Source organism: Pantherophis guttatus, chromosome 10 (genome assembly GCF_059756535.1).
Source record: "Pantherophis guttatus breed Tessera chromosome 10, ASM5975653v1, whole genome shotgun sequence".
Lineage (NCBI taxonomy): Eukaryota > Metazoa > Chordata > Lepidosauria > Squamata > Colubridae > Pantherophis > Pantherophis guttatus.
This window is the reverse complement of record NC_142072.1, coordinates 4,687,162-4,704,325: the sequence shown is the minus strand read 5'-3', so window position 1 is coordinate 4,704,325 and position 17,164 is coordinate 4,687,162. Positions and strand designations below refer to the sequence as shown.

Genomic DNA, 17,164 nt, shown 5'->3' with positions numbered 1-17,164 from the left:
AAAAGCACAACTAAAACAAGTGTGGAGTCCAACGGTGACTGCAGCATAGATGCTGCAGACAATCGTCTCTGTGGGATAGTTGAACAGGATGGAAGTTGGCCGATACCATTTGTGGTCCCTGTTTCTCCTGGGAGCCCTTTCAGGTAAGATACATCTTAGCGGCTGTAACCTAAGGACTGGTGGCTGTGAAAACATGGGTAGCGAAGTCCAAGAGTTAAAACCCTTTCTTTGTGATGTCCACGGAAAACTGCTGGCTTTGTGTTCACCTGTCTTTAAAGGCCGAGGTGCCATGGGGACGGCGGTATACAGGTGTACGTTGGGCAACTGCGACTCTATCCTTTAGGCAGTGGTGGGTTTCAACCGTGTTACCACTGGTTCTCTTCGTACACGCCCTTTGAGCACGATCGCCAAGCGCGCTAAGTTTCTGCCCAGCTGAGGTGCGGCAATCCACTCTGCCGCGCCTATCAGCTGGGCTAAAAAACAAGAAATAAAGGTAGCAATAAAACGGGCGTGGGCGGGAGGGTCCAGTTCCCAGTGAAAGAGAACCGGTTCGGTGACGTCACATCGTCACCACTACCGGCTCGCCCGAACCGGGCCGAACCGGGAGCAACTCACCACTGCCTTTAGGTCAGGGGTGTCAAACTCAATTTCATTGAGGGCTGCATCAGGGTTGTGTTTGACCTCGGGGGGCCAGGAGAGGCGTGGCGAGGGTGGGCATGGCCAGCTTGACGTCACTCATGTTGGGGGTGCCTGTAGTGGCCCGAGCACTCTGCCAACGAAAACGGGTTCCCGAGCTCCGTTTTCAGCTGCCACGGCCTCCTGAAACCCTCTGCAGGTGAAAACGGAGCTGCGTTTTTGTTGGCAGAAGCACCACGGGCCAGTCATTTGTTGTTTCCAGGGCGGCCCAACAGGCCAGATCTAAGTGCCCCGCGGGCCAGATCCGGCCCCCGAGCCTTGAATTTTGACACCCCTACCCTAGGTTCAAAGATGAATCCTGGAAGTTCATTTATTTTATAAATGGGAAAGGCTTGTGGGGGGGGAGGTTGTTTTGGCCTCAATTCCTGATAGTGACATGGATGAGGTTTTCTTGGATACCTTTTCAGAAGCAGTTGGCCATTATCTCCTTCTTGAGAAAGAGGGATTGGCCTAAAGTCATCCAGCCTAACTAAGAGAGGATTAGAAATCAGTTTCATCACTGCTTCTCTTTTTATGGTAAGCTAACAGCATTGCCAAAAAGACATTAAGAGTCGTTAACCTAATCTTGCAAAGCTTCGTCTCCGGGAATATTGTACTGCAAACTAGGGCATACAAAACCTTTGCTAGACCAATTCTCGAATACAGCTCGTCCGCCTGGAATCCGCACTGTATATCGGACATTAATACAATTGAGCGAGTCCAGCAGAGGTGGGTTTCAGCAGGTTCTGACCAGTTCTGGAGAACCGGTTGTGGAAATTTTGAGTTCGGAGAACTGGTAGTAAAAATTCTGACTGGCCCCGCCCCCATCTATTCTCTGTCTCCCAAGTCCAATCTGATTGGGAGGAAATGGGGATTTTGCAATAACCTTCCCCTGGAGTGGGGTGGGAATGGATATTTTACAGTATCCTTCCCCTGGAGTGGGGTGGGAATGGAGATTTTACAGTATCCTTCCCCTGCACGCCCACCAAGTCATGCCACGCCCACCAAGCCACACCCACAGAACCGGTAGTAAAAAAATTTGAAACCCACCACTGAAGTCCAGAGATATTTCACGAGAAGAGTCCTCCACTCCTCTACTCACAACAGAATCCCTTATGCCACCAGGCTTGAAATTTTGGGCTTAGACAACCTAGAACTACACCGCCTCAGGTCTGACCTAAGCGTAGTACATAAAATTATCTGCTACAATGTCCTACCTGTCAATGACTACTTCAGCTTCAACCGCAACAATACACAAGCACACAACAGATACAAACTTATGGTAAACCGCTCCAAACTCGATTGTAGGAAATACAACTTCAGCAACAGAGTGGTCAGTGCCTGGAATGCACTACCTGACTCTGTGGTTACATCCCCAAACCCCCAAAAATTTAATCTTAGACTGTCTACTGTCGACCTCACCCCTTTCCTAAGAGGTCTGTAAGGGGCGTGCATAAATGCACCAATGTGCCTACCGCCCCTGTCCTAATGTCCCCATTTATTCATATCCATTTCATGTATTCATAATTATGTTTAGGCTTATATCTGTTATCTTATACATGCTTGACAAACTAAACAAAAAATAAAAAATAAAGTGTGAATCTGGAACAGGCATTCCCAGAAGATTCAGGACAGACCAATTTTAACAGGCAGGGATGCAAGCCTTGTTCTGATATGGGATGAAAGAGAAAAAGTTGGAACAAAAAAGGGCTTTTCTTATAATTAACAGAATACAGAGTTGAAAGGGATCTTGGAGGTCTTCTAGTCCGACCCCATGCTCAAGCAGGAGACTCTATACCATTCCAGACACATGGTTGTCCAATCTCTTCTTAAAAGCCTCCAGTGATGGAGCAGCCACAACTTCTGGTTGCAAACAGTTCCACTGGTTCATTGTTCTCAATGTTAGGAAATTTTTCCTTAGTTCTGGATTGCTTCTCTCCTTGGTTAGTTTCCACTCATCGCTTCTTGTCCTGCCCTCAGGTGCTTTGGAGAATAGGTTGACCCCCTCTTCTTTGTGGCAGGTCCTGAGATATTGGAAGACTGCTATCATGTACCCCCTAGTCCTTCTTTTCACTAGACTAGACATACCCAGTTCCTGCAACCATTCTTTATATGTTTTAGCCTCCGGCCCCCTGTTCAGCTTTGTTGCTTTTCTGCACTGTTTCAACATCTTTTTATAAGATGGTGACCAAAACTGGATGCAGCATTCTAAGTGTGGTCTTACTAAGGCTTGACTTAAGGTTGACTCAGCCTTCCATCCTTTCAAGGTACGTAAAACGAGGACCCGGATTGTGGGGGCAATAAACTGACTTTGTATAAAAGAGAACACCGCTTGGGGGGGGGGCGAAAGCCCTACTAAGCAGACATATACAAAAGTATGAAGGCTATTGCTTAATGCATTGTAAGCCGCCCTGAGTCTCCGGAGAAGGGTGGCATATAAATTGAATCAATCAATCAATCAATAATAAGGCTTTATAAAGAGGTACTAATACTTCTTGCGATCTTGATTCTATCCCTCTGTTGATGCAACCTTGAGCTTTTTTTGCCAAAAATCTGTGGTATGTAAATAGTGCAAGACTGAATCTTTGGCATCTCTAGTGTTTTCTTAACTTTGGCAGCTTTCAGACGTGTGAATTTCAAATCCCAGAATTCCCGAGCCAGTCTGAGGGAACCATATATATATGCCTATATAAAAATAAATCTTAAAGAATAGGTGCCTGTAGACGTATAAATGGATAGAGAATTGTATCCTTAGTAGGTAAGGGTAGAAGTTAAAATTAATATAACATGATAAAATGGATACTGTAAAATATCTACTGAATATATACCTTACACACCTGGTTTGAAACAAATCATACTGAACAGGGTGAAAACAAAATAGAGTTCAACTTGCAATCATTGTTTGTTGAGCCAGTTTTTCGGTAGTTTTCCTATATCTTCATATTCTTTTTATATTGCACAATTATTGCTTAGCAAGAGTCTTGAATAGTGTCCTGAAATCCACCAGGAACATCAAGAAAACACATAATGAATTGTTATTTGCATATACCTAATTACAGTGCAATCAATAAATCAACAAATGAATTAGACTTGTTCCTTGTCAAAATAAACCATGGTTTGCTCTAACCTCCCCACACAATGCGGAGTCAAAAACAAAGGTATCGTGGCTTAATACAATGTGAATATTTTTTTCTTTTTTATTGATGCTTTTATGAGTATTATTTTAAGAATACGGGATGGAGGAATATACAGGATCCCCAATGTAATCATCATTGAAGATAGTTATATTTATTCACAGGAGAAACGATTAACTGTTCGCCCATCAATATAACAATTACGTTTCCTTAGGATTCACTTATTTGGCATCATGATCAAATTGAATCTGATTGAGTAGATTTGGGACTCAATGTCACATAAGCAAAGAATCTGTGCAGATTTAGGACTGTTTGATTAAGACTTCGGAAAAGAAACATTGATATCTATATTGATCCAAAGTATCTATCTATTGAGTACATCACTGTGTTTAAGGGGGCTTACTGTATCCTGAATAATTATGTATAATCAATGGTGGGATCCAGCCAGTTCGCACCTATTCGGAAGAATTGGTTGTTAACTTTCTAAGCAGTTCAGAGAATCAATTGTTGGAAGAAATCTTATTTTGTTTTTTTCCACTTTACAAGGCTAATCCTGTAAGGAAGGCAGGAAGGAAACATTCTGGTGTTGTTTCTAGCCTGATCTTTATTGCCCTGGTTACAGAAACTGCCTCTCTGGTTAACCCTTGTTACATTGTAACAGCTAAGGCGAAGCACCCATCAACATGAGTGATATTGAGTTGGCCACGCTCACACGGTCACATGGTCACTGAGCCACGCATACTCAGCTGGTCATTAGGGCAGAGAACCGATTGTTAAATTATTTGAATCCCACCACTGTGTATAATCTTATAGTGCAGCCTTCTGCATATTGACTCAGTCATTCCATTGCTTTCATGAGACTTACTTCCAGGTATTTCCATAGATAGTCCATAATCTCTTTTCTTAAGACTTTCTCTAAAGCAGTCTTCAGCAACTTTAAGATGTGTGGTCTTCAAATCCCAGAATTCTCCAGCCAGCATTGCTGGCTAGGGAATTCTGGAAATTGAAGTCAACCCATGTTGAAGTTGAAACACACTGCTCTAAAGTAATAGAGCCAGTTTGGTATAGTGGATAAGATGGTAGTCTAGAAACCAGGAGACAGTGAGTTCTAGTTCCATTTTAGGCATGAAATCCGGCTGGATGACTTTGGGCCAATCTCCGGGAGACTGGGAGTTCTAGTCCTGCCTTAGGCATGAAAATTGATTGAGTGACTTTGGGTCAGTCACTCTCTTTCAACGGAACCCAGGTTTATTGTGGTGGGAAAAATAGGAGGAGGAAAGAGGATTAAGTATGTTGGGCTGCCTTGAATTATTTATTGAGTAATAAAGGCGGGATAAAAATCTAATTCATTAATGTTCACTAAAGTCCTGTCAGTCCCCCAAGAGAGGCCAAATCTGGCAAGGATACTGCATGAAACATTAGGATTCTATTGCCAGAGGGTGTAATAAAAATCTTGAAAGCCTGCAGAGATATTCTCTTTCCTTGCTTATACTAAAGAAAATCAAGCCAGAACAATCTTGACTTTCTTCCTCACCCTGTCCTGTCTATTCAGGCAAAACTGGGGTTTAGATAATGGTTGCTGAATTCCTTTTTCAAGGCCATCTCTGTACTTTTCCATAGCCCTAACTTTTTAGATGTCTAGGGAGATTCTTAGTCACCCAGGTCATGGTTGTCCCAAAGGTGGCTCACTGGCTAAGACACTGAGCTTGTCAATCAGAAAGGTCGGCACTTTGGTGGTTCGAATCCCTAGTACAGGTCTCCTGTGTGAGCAGGGGGTTGGACTAGATGACCTCCAAGGTCCCTTCCAGCTCTGTTCCTCAAAAGGTAACTGGACTTTCTTCGTTTTTCCTTGAAGATGTTTTGCTTCTCATCCAAGAAGCTTCCAAAAAAAGTTTTTGAAAAACACTTTTGGGACAAACTTTTTAGAGATATACCGGTAGTTCCTCTGAAAACTTCTCAAATCTGGTTCCAGCTGACTCTGCAAGACTTCTGCATACCTGCAAGGGTGGGCCATAAACTTTCCGCCTTATAACGAGTGGTCCTCTTCTGTTTCCTGTCAACAGAGGCAGGAAAAGGGAACTAAAACCACCAGCAGCCCCTTGGGGGATGCGACGAGGGGCGGCATTCTGGCATGGAGATGTGGTTCAGTGGCTTTACCAGCAGGGAAGGCGCTCTGGGGAGGGTTTGTTATTGGAAAGATTGCAAGATATATTGGGAAATATGACCCTTTTGCCTCCATTTTTGTGCAAGCTTTATTTCTCAACCCGACATACAAATATTCAGAGGAATTTCCTCTGGTTCGCCCTGCTGAATTTCCACCAAGCATTCAGCTACCATAAAAAGTACATTGTTGTACTTTATTGCCTTATGAGTCGGTGTGTTGGGTGAATTGACCAAATGGTTCAATCAGAATAGAGCTGGAAGGGACCTTGGAGGTCTTCTAGTCCAACCCCCTACTCAAGCAGGAGACCCTACCATTTCAGACAGTTGGCTGTCCAGTCTCTTCTTAAAAACTTCCAGTGATGAAGTACCCACAACTTTTGAAGGCAAGCTGTTCTACTGGTTAATTGTTCTCATTGTTAGGAAGTTTCTCCTTAATTCCAGGTTGCTTCTCTCCTTGGTTAGTTTCCATCCATTGTTTCTTATCTTGCCTTCTGGTGTTTTGGAAATAAGTTGATCGCCTCTTCTTTCTGGCAGCCCCTCAAATACTGAAATACTGCTATCATGTCACCCCTAGTCCTTCTTTTTCTCTAAACTCATACTCAATTCCTGCAACCGTTCTTCATATGTTTTTGTCTCCAGGTCTTTAATCGTCTTAGTTGCTCTTCTCTGAACTTTTTCTAAAGTCTCAGCATCATTTTTGAAAGGTGATGACCAAAACTGGATGCAGTATTCCAGGTGTGGTCTTACTAAGGATTTATAAAGCGGTACTAATACATCACATGTTTTTGATTCTGTGCCTCTGTTTATATAAGGTTTGTAAACCTTAGTTTGTGCTTTACTGTATTGGGTAAAACACAGCCAACTATATTTGATTCAAGAAACTAGGGTTAAGTGCATGAGAAGTCAGCCAATTTTTGTAACTAATCGTTCTTTAATACATGAAATTGCATACAGTATATAGTTAAGTTAGAATTAGTCCATTTCACCCAGTGAATCTAACAGTCACTCTCCCAGAAACAAAGTAATATGTTGCAGGATTCAATCTGGGTCGGTCACTGAGAGATGTTCCCTGAGGATGGGCTCTGGCATGAGTCCGAAAGCTTGGAAGACTAAACCTCTGGTCCCGACCCAGATTGGATCCTGCAACATTATTCTGAAACACATATATTTGCCTTCATTCGTGAAAGTTAATATGTTCCCATGTAAATTCAAACAATCCTTCTAGGCAGGGATAATGTAAATCTCATTGTTTCATGTTTTGTACACCAATATTTTTATGTAATCAAGACTGGAGCCCAGCAGAGATAAACTTTTGAAGAAAGTTCAAAACATTCTTAAAGATCCATCTCATCCTGGGCACCCTTTTTCTGAACTATTACCATCTGGCAGACGGTACAGGATAATAAAAACAAGAACAAATAGGCTGAAAAACAGCTTCTATCCCAGAGCAGTAACTATATTGAATTCTACTGTATAGTGCAATATTAATACAATATCAGGGGTTTTCAATTCAATTGTATAGAATGTGAAGGATATGTGTTTTGTCTTATTTTTTTATGTATAATGTACACTGAAGATGGCATTTAATTTCGTTGTACGAGGTGCGATGACAATAAAGTAAACTAAACTAAAAAAACTAAACTAAACAATCCTTCTAGGCAGAGATAATGTAAATGAAGAATCTCATTATTTCATGTTTTATACACCAACATTTTTATGTAATCAGGACTGGGGCTTCTATGGAACCAGAAACTTGTCTAGAGGGCCCATTGTTGGCATTTTTTAATTCTCCCTTCACTTATAGTTTCTATGTTGGGATCTTAGGATATTGATTACGATGGTTTTTATATTTATAATCACTGTTTTCATATTTTCTGTTTTATCCATGCCCAGAGTCGTCTTTGATGAGATGGGCGGCTGCATAAATTTGATTAATTTTTTCCCCTTCTCCTATTTGCAGGTTGTATTTGTGTCAACCCAACTACTGATACCACTGAAATCATTCCAACAACAAAGAAACCCAATAACACAGGTCGAACCCCTGAAAGCCCCAAAGAATACATTGTAACGACCAAGACTACACCAACTGATTCCACCTGTCATAAGTCCATACAGGTGATGCAACAGCGTTCCCCGCCGCCCATCGTCGTGAAACCCGTAGATACCTCTCGCATCATTTTGGAAGGGAATTCTGCCACCCTGGAGTGTCAGTTTAAGGCCCCGCCGGAAGCATCGGTTTTCTGGAAAAAATCTTGCTCCCCAAACTGTAGCAGCAATTTTGACGTCTCCAACACCAGAAACCGCATCATCTCTACAAACGTCCCTCAGGGCTGGTCAAAGGTCACTTTTCATTCAACCCAAAAGAACGACACTGGCATGTACTACTGCTTTGTGGTTTCTTCCAGTAGTCATGGGCAATCCTGTGGAACGTTTCTGTGGGTCAGGAGTGAGTATAAAGCTTATACTACTAAGGGTTGAACGGTTAACTTTTGCAAACGGAGAGCAGAGGTGCGAATGATGTCCAGATCTCTAGCCTAGATTTTGACTGATTGATTGATTGAGTCAGCATTGACTCTTAATGATCTTATAGAACAGGGGTGTCAATCTGGATTTCTTGGAGGGCTGGATCAGCATTGTACGGTAGTTGTCCTCTGCGGGCTGGCCCGGGGGGGAGGAGATGAGACAGACACCCTCCTGCTTCACCCTGCTGGCCAAAACGGGGTGCGGGGTGGCACAGGCAGTCCCCGTGCAGCCCATTTTCGGCCTAGATACCCTTCTGCAGCAACCTGGTGGCCAAAATGGGGCACAGGGGCCTGCAGACGGCCACCCAGACTGAAAATGGGCCACACAGCGGATGCCCACAACCTCCCCCCATCCCATTTTCACTAGCACCACAGGCTAATCCTTTGCTATTTCCGGATGGGGTGAATCTAAGCACCCCACGGATCGGATCCAGTCCACGGGGTCTTGAGTTTGACTCCCCTGATATACAACATGTCCAGGATGGTCTGTCCCTAACCTTGCCCTTCAGGTCTTCCAATGGGGTGCTAAATGCCCTTATAATCAAGTATGTACAGCTTGCTACTAGTCGTTCCATTTTATTTTTATTTTCCTTCCCCCTTTCTCAGTGTTATAGACTTTTTTAGAGAGCTAGCATGGACCTCAACATAAAAAACCAGGTACAGGTTGGCCCTGTGTCCCCCCAACCTTTTGGGCACCAGGGACTGGTTCCATGGAGACGGGTTTTTCCATGGACCAGAAAGGGCAATGGTTTTGTGTGCTGCCTGCATCCCACACATGGGGCTTCATTTGTTTGTGCTGCCCATTTTCTGGCATTCACAGACCAGTGTTAGTCCACGGACTGGGGGTTGGGGAATCCTGGGTTAACCAATGGTATTGAGGAAGTCTGAGGACTGAGGTTCATTAGATTTAGATAATGCCTTTCCTCCTCTAAGAGTTCAAGGCAATTCCATCCTCCAGGTTATAAAATGTAAATAAACTCAACAGGTTTATGAAGCGTACAGGGTGCTTTTAGATTTAGTATTTTTACTAAAGACACATTAGCTTAAGAGAGAATGACTGGCTCAGAGTCATCTACTGAATTATGAGTGAGGGTATCATGCATGTGCACATGTGCACACTCACACATACACACACACACACACAAAGAGTTATAGTATTTCAGATCTGGAATTATCTTAATAGTTGTTGAGTTAGTTGCAAAAACATCTTCCGTTATTCTATTTTTCGGAAAAAAGAATCTTCAGTGGAGAAATATACAAACAGCCTTTGGAAGCATAGAGCTAAAATACAATTAATAGGCAAGTTAGTAGTGGCTGATATAAACATAAGGTCCAAAGCTAATTGGGATAATGCAAAGAGAGGATTTCATCTACTGAAACAAGAAATCCTGTAGGAAAATAGGGTTGGGAAGAGAAACCATACCATTCTCTGAAGGAGTATGAGTGTAAACATTCTTCCCTTATATAAATTATTGCAGTTTAAATACAGATGATTGTTAACTATTGTATAGCTTTCTATTGTGGGCATGAAAGAAACACTGGATCAAGCAAAGGTTTAAGTAGCCACTTCCTCATCTTGTATTTCAGCCTCAAAATATAGTAAAGATTTATTGTAGATAAAGATATCTATAAGTCTCTAGAACTAAATTTTTACAAAAACGGAGATTTGTGAAATAATAGTAGCTAATATAATCAATTCAGAGAACGGGAATTGGGGTGAGTTCTCGATATTGAGGGTTCTTTTTATATTGCATGCTCTTCCACACGATTTAGATCCCAACATAGCTGTTTTGTTCTTTTGTCTGGCTCAAAATTACAGTATGTCAGTCTTCGTTTTTTTAATATGCTCCATCACAATACACTTTGAATTGGAACTTTCATTTCCTTTTTGAAAATGTTGTTTGTCTGTGATATAATGCACCTCCAGCCCACACAAGTTAAGTTGAAGTTTTGAAATAGTCAGGAGGTGTCTGCAAAACCTGTTGGAGGAAGAGACGTCTACATAGGAGAAATCCAGACAGCTGGTTTGCTCCAAACTGAGCAAGCAAAGGTTTCATTCAGGACATTGAGTGTCATCTACGCTCTTCTATGCACTTATGCATTTAAGTGCATAAAACACATCAATAAATCCAATATAAGTCTAATTGGTACCATGGATATTTGAGTTAGATAATGCTGTCTGGTTGGATTGATTAGTTGGTTGGGAAATATATGAGATTTAAACACCGTACATACATCAATGCCTATAAACGTCTGCTCAATAAAACGGAGTCTGTGCCAAGAAAATAATGCCCACAAACTGGCTATGTTTAACTAACATGCTTTAACCAATTACTGAACTAACCCACATTCTGGGTTTGTACGAAAAAATAAACCGAGCAGTTACTAAATGGCCAGTAATTACACTAAATAAGTCACCCACCATTAACCAGGATTAAAGCTAGGGAAGGTAAGAATGTCATGCAAATCCAACTGTGGGATTTAAAATTGATCTGTCAGTCTTTTTTTCTCAATGTGTTTGCCGTTTTGCAAAAGTTGCTATTTGACAAAAGGACCCCTGGGAATTAATAGATATAGCTGTGATTTGCAGCAAGATGAGTTGGCAGCGTATTCTGAAAAAGAGAATTCCAAGTGGATGGTAAATAGGAAGACCAGGAATGTTATGAGGTTCCCAACCAATTGTCCATTTCTGGCTGTGTTCTAGGACCTCGCCCCGTCTCCTTCTTGAATATGAGTGAATCAATTAAAAACAAGATTATCACTGTGGAGGGATTTCTTCTGCTTATCTGTGCCATTGGTCCTGGCCTTTTTCTGCTCTTCAAGGTGAGCTGTTTTTTCCCTTCACATATCATTTCCATACATGCATCTATAGTATGACCCATTCTGAATCTGTTTGTGCATAGTTTCCAGTCACCAGATCTTGTTCTGCTTTTGATCACCATGCTGAAGAATGTTCTGCTTCCTCGCAGAGGCATTAGCAGGCAATTTACAGTAATGGAAAGATCAACTGGTTTCAAAAGAATCATTAGATTATTCTTGGAACTATATTTTGAATTTCTTTTCAACATTTTTTTTCACAATATGGGCATTATATCAGATCCAATTGGCAGTAATCTTAAGTAACTGTTCCTGTGACACAGAATGTCACCTATAGTTGTTAGCTATACACATTAGGAGGAATGTATAGGTGGTTTCTTAAAATAAAATTCTGTTGATGCCTGCTTTTAGTAGAATATTCCTACAGTATCACATATATCTATTTTTTTCCATCATTTAATGCAAAGCATCAAATGTGTCTCAAACAGTTTTTCATCACGAGGATGAAAAATTAGGCCCAGACTGTTAGCATAAACAAACAAGCTGTGTCTTGTATCTTAAATCCATGACCTATTAACTGTCAAATATTTGTTGTTACATACCCATTTTCATATGAAAATCAGTGGACCTATCAACGGTATGCTTAGAACAGCTCATAAATCCTATTATAATAAATATTGAATGAAATGGGTTTTAAAAAAATTATTCCAGTTTATGGTCCAAGATGAAGCTCTGCATCCAAGCTCTTCATTATATGACAGTTGAATTTACTCAGCTATGTAACAAGGCTTATTCAAACTTCTGTTGTGGTTTATTACCTGCACGTTAATAGTTTTTCTTGGTTGAGTTTACTTACTTAAATTGTTTTATATACCTTCCTATTTGCTATTATTCTGGGAAGCTAACAAAGGCTCAAAAATAATATATCTATATAGGCATAAAATTCATATGACTGCAGAAGCCATACAAAACATGTGGGATCTATTGCTCTCCTGACCCCCATGGCTGGACAGAAGCTGGTCTTTGAGGCTTTCTGAAACATGAGCAATATGTTTCAGAATTTAACCTAGGGCAGTATGTTTTTCTAGATTGGGGGGGAGGGCAAACTGGACTGGGCTGATGACAGTCCCTGATTAAATGGATTCAGAACTTGCCCATCTAATAGAAATCATGGGAGTAAGGCACTTAGTTTGCCGTTAAGCATCTTCTATTGACTATGTTTTTATTTGTGTATAGTAGTACAATATATAAGTAGTACAATACATAAGTACAGTACTAAAACATTTTTATACTAATTTCACCAAAGCTGAAGTTAAATATAGAACTATTAGTTGGTTTTTTCCTGAATCCTAGCCTCTTCTTGTCTTGTTTGCAGAAGAGATGGGAAAATGAGCGCCTCTTGCAGGCCAAGAAGAAAGCTTGTGAAGAGGAGAATCTGTATGAAGTAAGTCAATGGAATGATTCATTGGCATATTGCAGAAGCAAGGGAGATGAAATAATGGGATATATAACAGTGAAAACAGAGATTCCAGTTAGACCACCTATTCTACTATCATTTACAGTAATCCAAATTATAGTGCAAGAATACATGGATAGTGTAGCTATGATGGTGCTAGAGAGGGAGGGGGGCACAAGAGGGAACCTGATATTCATCAAAGGAAGGCATTTTTCCAATTGGAAATATATTAATTTCTTTTATTGTATGCACTGTATTTGCAGTCCATGCTAAGTAATACAAAGTCACTTAGAATTTTAGCCTTAACTTCCTCAGTACATGACTTTCAGAATAACCAACACTTTGTCTTTTCCTTTTAGGGACTGAATCTGGATGATTGCTCAATGTATGAAGACATCTCCAGGGGTTTACAAGCTACCTACCAAGACATAGGCAATGTCAAAGTGATTGATTTACAGCTAGAGAAACCAGAGAAACCATGAATTAAAAATGCCTGATTGTCATTTTCTCGTTTATTGAAAATGGTTATTTTTTAAAAAAAATCTTGGTATCTCTTGCTATAATGTGTATATATGTGATGGTAATTCTGTATTTTCCTATTCTTAGATAATAATAACTGTATAAATTTAACCTTGAGGAGAGAAGTGAGCTCTAAAAATTGGTTTGAATAGAATATCATTAATGATATAAGCAAAAACATATTATTTGATTTTCCAAACAAGAAAATACTCGGATTATATGTTATTTTGTGTTTCCGATTCCTGATTGCCATTATTTTAAAAAGAAGCATCTCTCTGAGATTCTGAAACATAAGCAATGGTTAAACATTACCCATGGTGACATTTACAATCCATTAATTCCTTATGCTTGCTTTCAACCACTCAATTTGAGTAAAAAGAAGCACATCTGTAAACCATATTTGCATTCATTTCAAATTAACATTTTCTCCTCTGAATTGCATGTTTAAAAATTATCTCATATTTGTAGAAAAGCCTTATTGTGGATGGTGCTAATTGGTAGTGTGTATGTTCTCACTAAAGAAACAAAGAAAAATGTCATCACATATCCAATATTTGGAGTAGCTGCATATAGCATTTTTTAAAATATAAACCTAATAAAATAAATGTCTCATTTCCCTGCAAAAACAGAAATGGATAACAATCTTTGTGATGTTTATATGAAGAAATAAGATATAAGAAGTCTAGGATGTCAGCAACAGTTCTCCCTGGTAGAACATTAATTCTTATGACATCTGCAAAAAGAAAAATAATTAAAAGGAAAAGGTGGAATGATGACGACAAATAACCACTGCAATTTATCCTCACTGTTTATTTGCCATTTTAATACTTTCCATTCTTTAAGGGAAAATATAGCTTTATTTATACTGCAGACTTGTGGATACAAGAAAGCCTTTACCTTGTTTTTTTCACAGAGCAAACAGTGGTGGTGGGATAAATTCCAAAGACAATGGGTTTTGGCTTTAGTGAGTGCCAACAATTTTCATGAGATAACTCTTCAAAAATTGACTGTTTTAATCAATCCCCTGTTATAATCCTATGGCAATACAACCATATCTTAAATTTCCCCTTTTCTTAATAAATTTTTTTATAAATTTTATTTTTTTATTCAAAATCTATGGCTTTGATATATTCTTTACTGAAGATGTGTTACTCATATCAAAAATACTTCATAATTTATGTTTACATATTTAGCAACACTACTGAACAGTTGGTCTATGTCAAGCTTGATGAATACTGGGCTCCACTTCGAGCATTACTGATGAGATACTGAAGCTTTTCCCACACTTCTTCATGAATACGGCCTCTCTCCTGTGTGCGTCTGCATGTGAGTGGCCCTGTTTGCTGATCGGCTAAAGCTTTTCCCACACTCCCTACATGAATACGGCCTCTCTCCTGTGTGCGTCCGCATGTGATTGGCCAGTGTTGATGAGTCAGTGAAGCTTTTCCCACACTCCCTACATGAATACGGCCTCTCTCCTGTGTGCGTCCGCATGTGAGTGGTCAGTGCTGATGAGACAGTGAAGCTTTTCCCACACTCCCTACATGAATACGGCCTCTCTCCTGTGTGCGTCTGCATGTGAGTGTTCAGGTTTGCTGATCGGCTAAAGCTTTTCCCACACTCCCTACATGAATACGGCCTCTCTCCTGTGTGCGTCCGCATGTGAGTGGCCCTGTTTGCTGATCGGCTAAAGCTTTTCCCACACTCCCTACATGAATACGGCCTCTCTCCTGTGTGCGTCTGCATGTGAGTGGCCCTGTTTGCTGATCGGCTAAAGCTTTTCCCACACTCCCTACATGAATACGGCCTCTCTCCTGTGTGCGTCCGCATGTGATTGGCCAGTGTTGATGAGTCAGTGAAGCTTTTCCCACACTCCCTACATGAATACGGCCTCTCTCCTGTGTGCGTCCGCATGTGAGTGGTCAGTGCTGATGAGACAGTGAAGCTTTTCCCACACTCCCTACATGAATACGGCCTCTCTCCTGTGTGCGTCTGCATGTGAGTGGCCCTGTTTGCTGATCGGCTAAAGCTTTTCCCACACTCCCTACATGAATACGGCCTCTCTCCTGTGTGCGTCCGCATGTGTCTGGCCAGTGTTGATGAGACAGTGAAGCTTTTCCCACACTCCCTACATGAATACGGCCTCTCTCCTGCGTGCGTCCGCATGTGAGTGGTCAGTGCTGATGAGACAGTGAAGCTTTTCCCACACTCCCTACATGAATACGGCCTCTCTCCTGTGTGCGTCTGCATGTGAGTGGTCAGGTTTGCTGATAGGCTAAAGCTTTTCCCACACTCCCTACATGAATACGGCCTCTCTCCTGTGTGCGTCCGCATGTGAGTGGTCAGTGCTGATGAGACAGTGAAGCTTTTCCCACACTCCCTACATGAATACGGCCTCTCTCCTGTGTGCGTCCGCATGTGAGTGGTCAGGTTTGCTGATAGGCTAAAGCTTTTCCCACACTCCCTACATGAATACGGCCTCTCTCCTGTGTGCGTCCGCATGTGAGTGGTCAGTGCTGATGAGACAGTGAAGCTTTTCCCACACTCCCTACATGAATACGGCCTCTCTCCTGTGTGCGTCCGCATGTGAGTGGTCAGGTTTGCTGATCGGCTAAAGCTTTTCCCACACTCCCTACATGAATATGGCCTCTCTCCTGTGTGCGTCCGCATGTGAGTGTTCAGGTTTGCTGATCGGCTAAAGCTTTTCCCACACTCCCTACATGAATACGGCCTCTCTCCTGTGTGCGTCCGCATGTGTCTGGCCAGTGTTGATGAGACAGTGAAGCTTTTCCCACACTCCCTACATGAATACGGCCTCTCTCCTGTGTGCGTCCGCATGTGATTGGCCAGTGTTGATGAGTCAGTGAAGCTTTTCCCACACTCCCTACATGAATACGGCCTCTCTCCTGTGTGCATCCGCATGTGAGTGGTCAGTGCTGATGAGACAGTGAAGCTTTTCCCACACTCCCTACATGAATACGGCCTCTCTCCTGTGTGCGTCCGCATGTGAGTGGTCAGGTTTGCTGATAGGCTAAAGCTTTTCCCACACTCCCTACATGAATACGGCCTCTCTCCTGTGTGTGTCCGCATGTGTCTGGCCAAGTGTGATGAGTCAGTGAAGCTTTTCCCACACTCCCTACATGAATACGGCCTCTCTCCTGTGTGCGTCCGCATGTGATTGGCCAGTGTTGATGAGACAATGAAGCTTTTCCCACACTCCCTACATGAATACGGCCTCTCTCCTGTGTGTGTCCACATGTGAGTGTTCAGGTTTGCTGATTGGCTAAAGCTTTTCCCACACACTCTACATGAGTATGGCTCCTCTCTTACATGTGTTTGCTTCCAAGTGGATAGTCCTGGTGATTGGCTTAAACCTAGCCCATATTTTCTGCATGAATAAAACTTTTTCCTTATATGCCTCCCCTTCTGTCTGATCAGACATAGTAATGATCCATCAACCTTTTTTACATGTTCTTTATATAAATATGGCTTTCCTCTATGTATCTCATTGTGAGTAACCAGCTGAAAATGTTTTTTTCCATTGTTTTTATGATATTTATTCTCTGCTTCTTCATTTCTGTCTTTCAAAAAAAGCATTTCATCATCTTTACCTTTGTTCATGTTGCTTAGTATTCTATATTGCACCATAACTTGGTAGGAAGCATAACTTCTTATTCTGGATAATGATTTTTTTGTTAGTATTTTTTCTGGTTCTTCAGCAAGTATTATAAATCCAGAATGTTTCCATTTCATATGGCGGGTGAGATAATCTTTGCAAGTAAATGCTGTCTCACAACTGGGACACTGATGGCAAACTATTTGTTCCTTTTTCACCAAGTATGAATTCTGCTTGTGAACTATTTGCAAAGAAAAAACAA

The 17,164-nt window shown here is 41.4% G+C and overlaps 2 protein-coding genes across 2 annotated transcripts; one reads left to right on the top strand and one right to left on the bottom strand.

The window, feature by feature from the left end:
• CD79A (CD79a molecule) lies at positions 1 to 14,034 on the top strand. Its single transcript, XM_034438020.3, has 5 exons — positions 1 to 143; positions 7,933 to 8,418; positions 11,199 to 11,317; positions 12,687 to 12,755; positions 13,127 to 14,034. The coding sequence occupies exons 1-5, from the start codon at positions 89 to 91 to the stop codon at positions 13,247 to 13,249; spliced, it is 852 nt and encodes a 283-aa protein (XP_034293911.2). The 5' UTR covers positions 1 to 88; the 3' UTR covers positions 13,250 to 14,034.
• Positions 14,035 to 14,076: 42 nt separating this feature from the next.
• Positions 14,077 to 17,164, bottom strand: LOC148112351 (uncharacterized). The gene has a single exon (XM_087876385.1). The coding sequence runs from the start codon at positions 17,037 to 17,039 to the stop codon at positions 14,577 to 14,579; it is 2,463 nt and encodes an 820-aa protein (XP_087732511.1). The 5' UTR covers positions 17,040 to 17,164; the 3' UTR covers positions 14,077 to 14,576.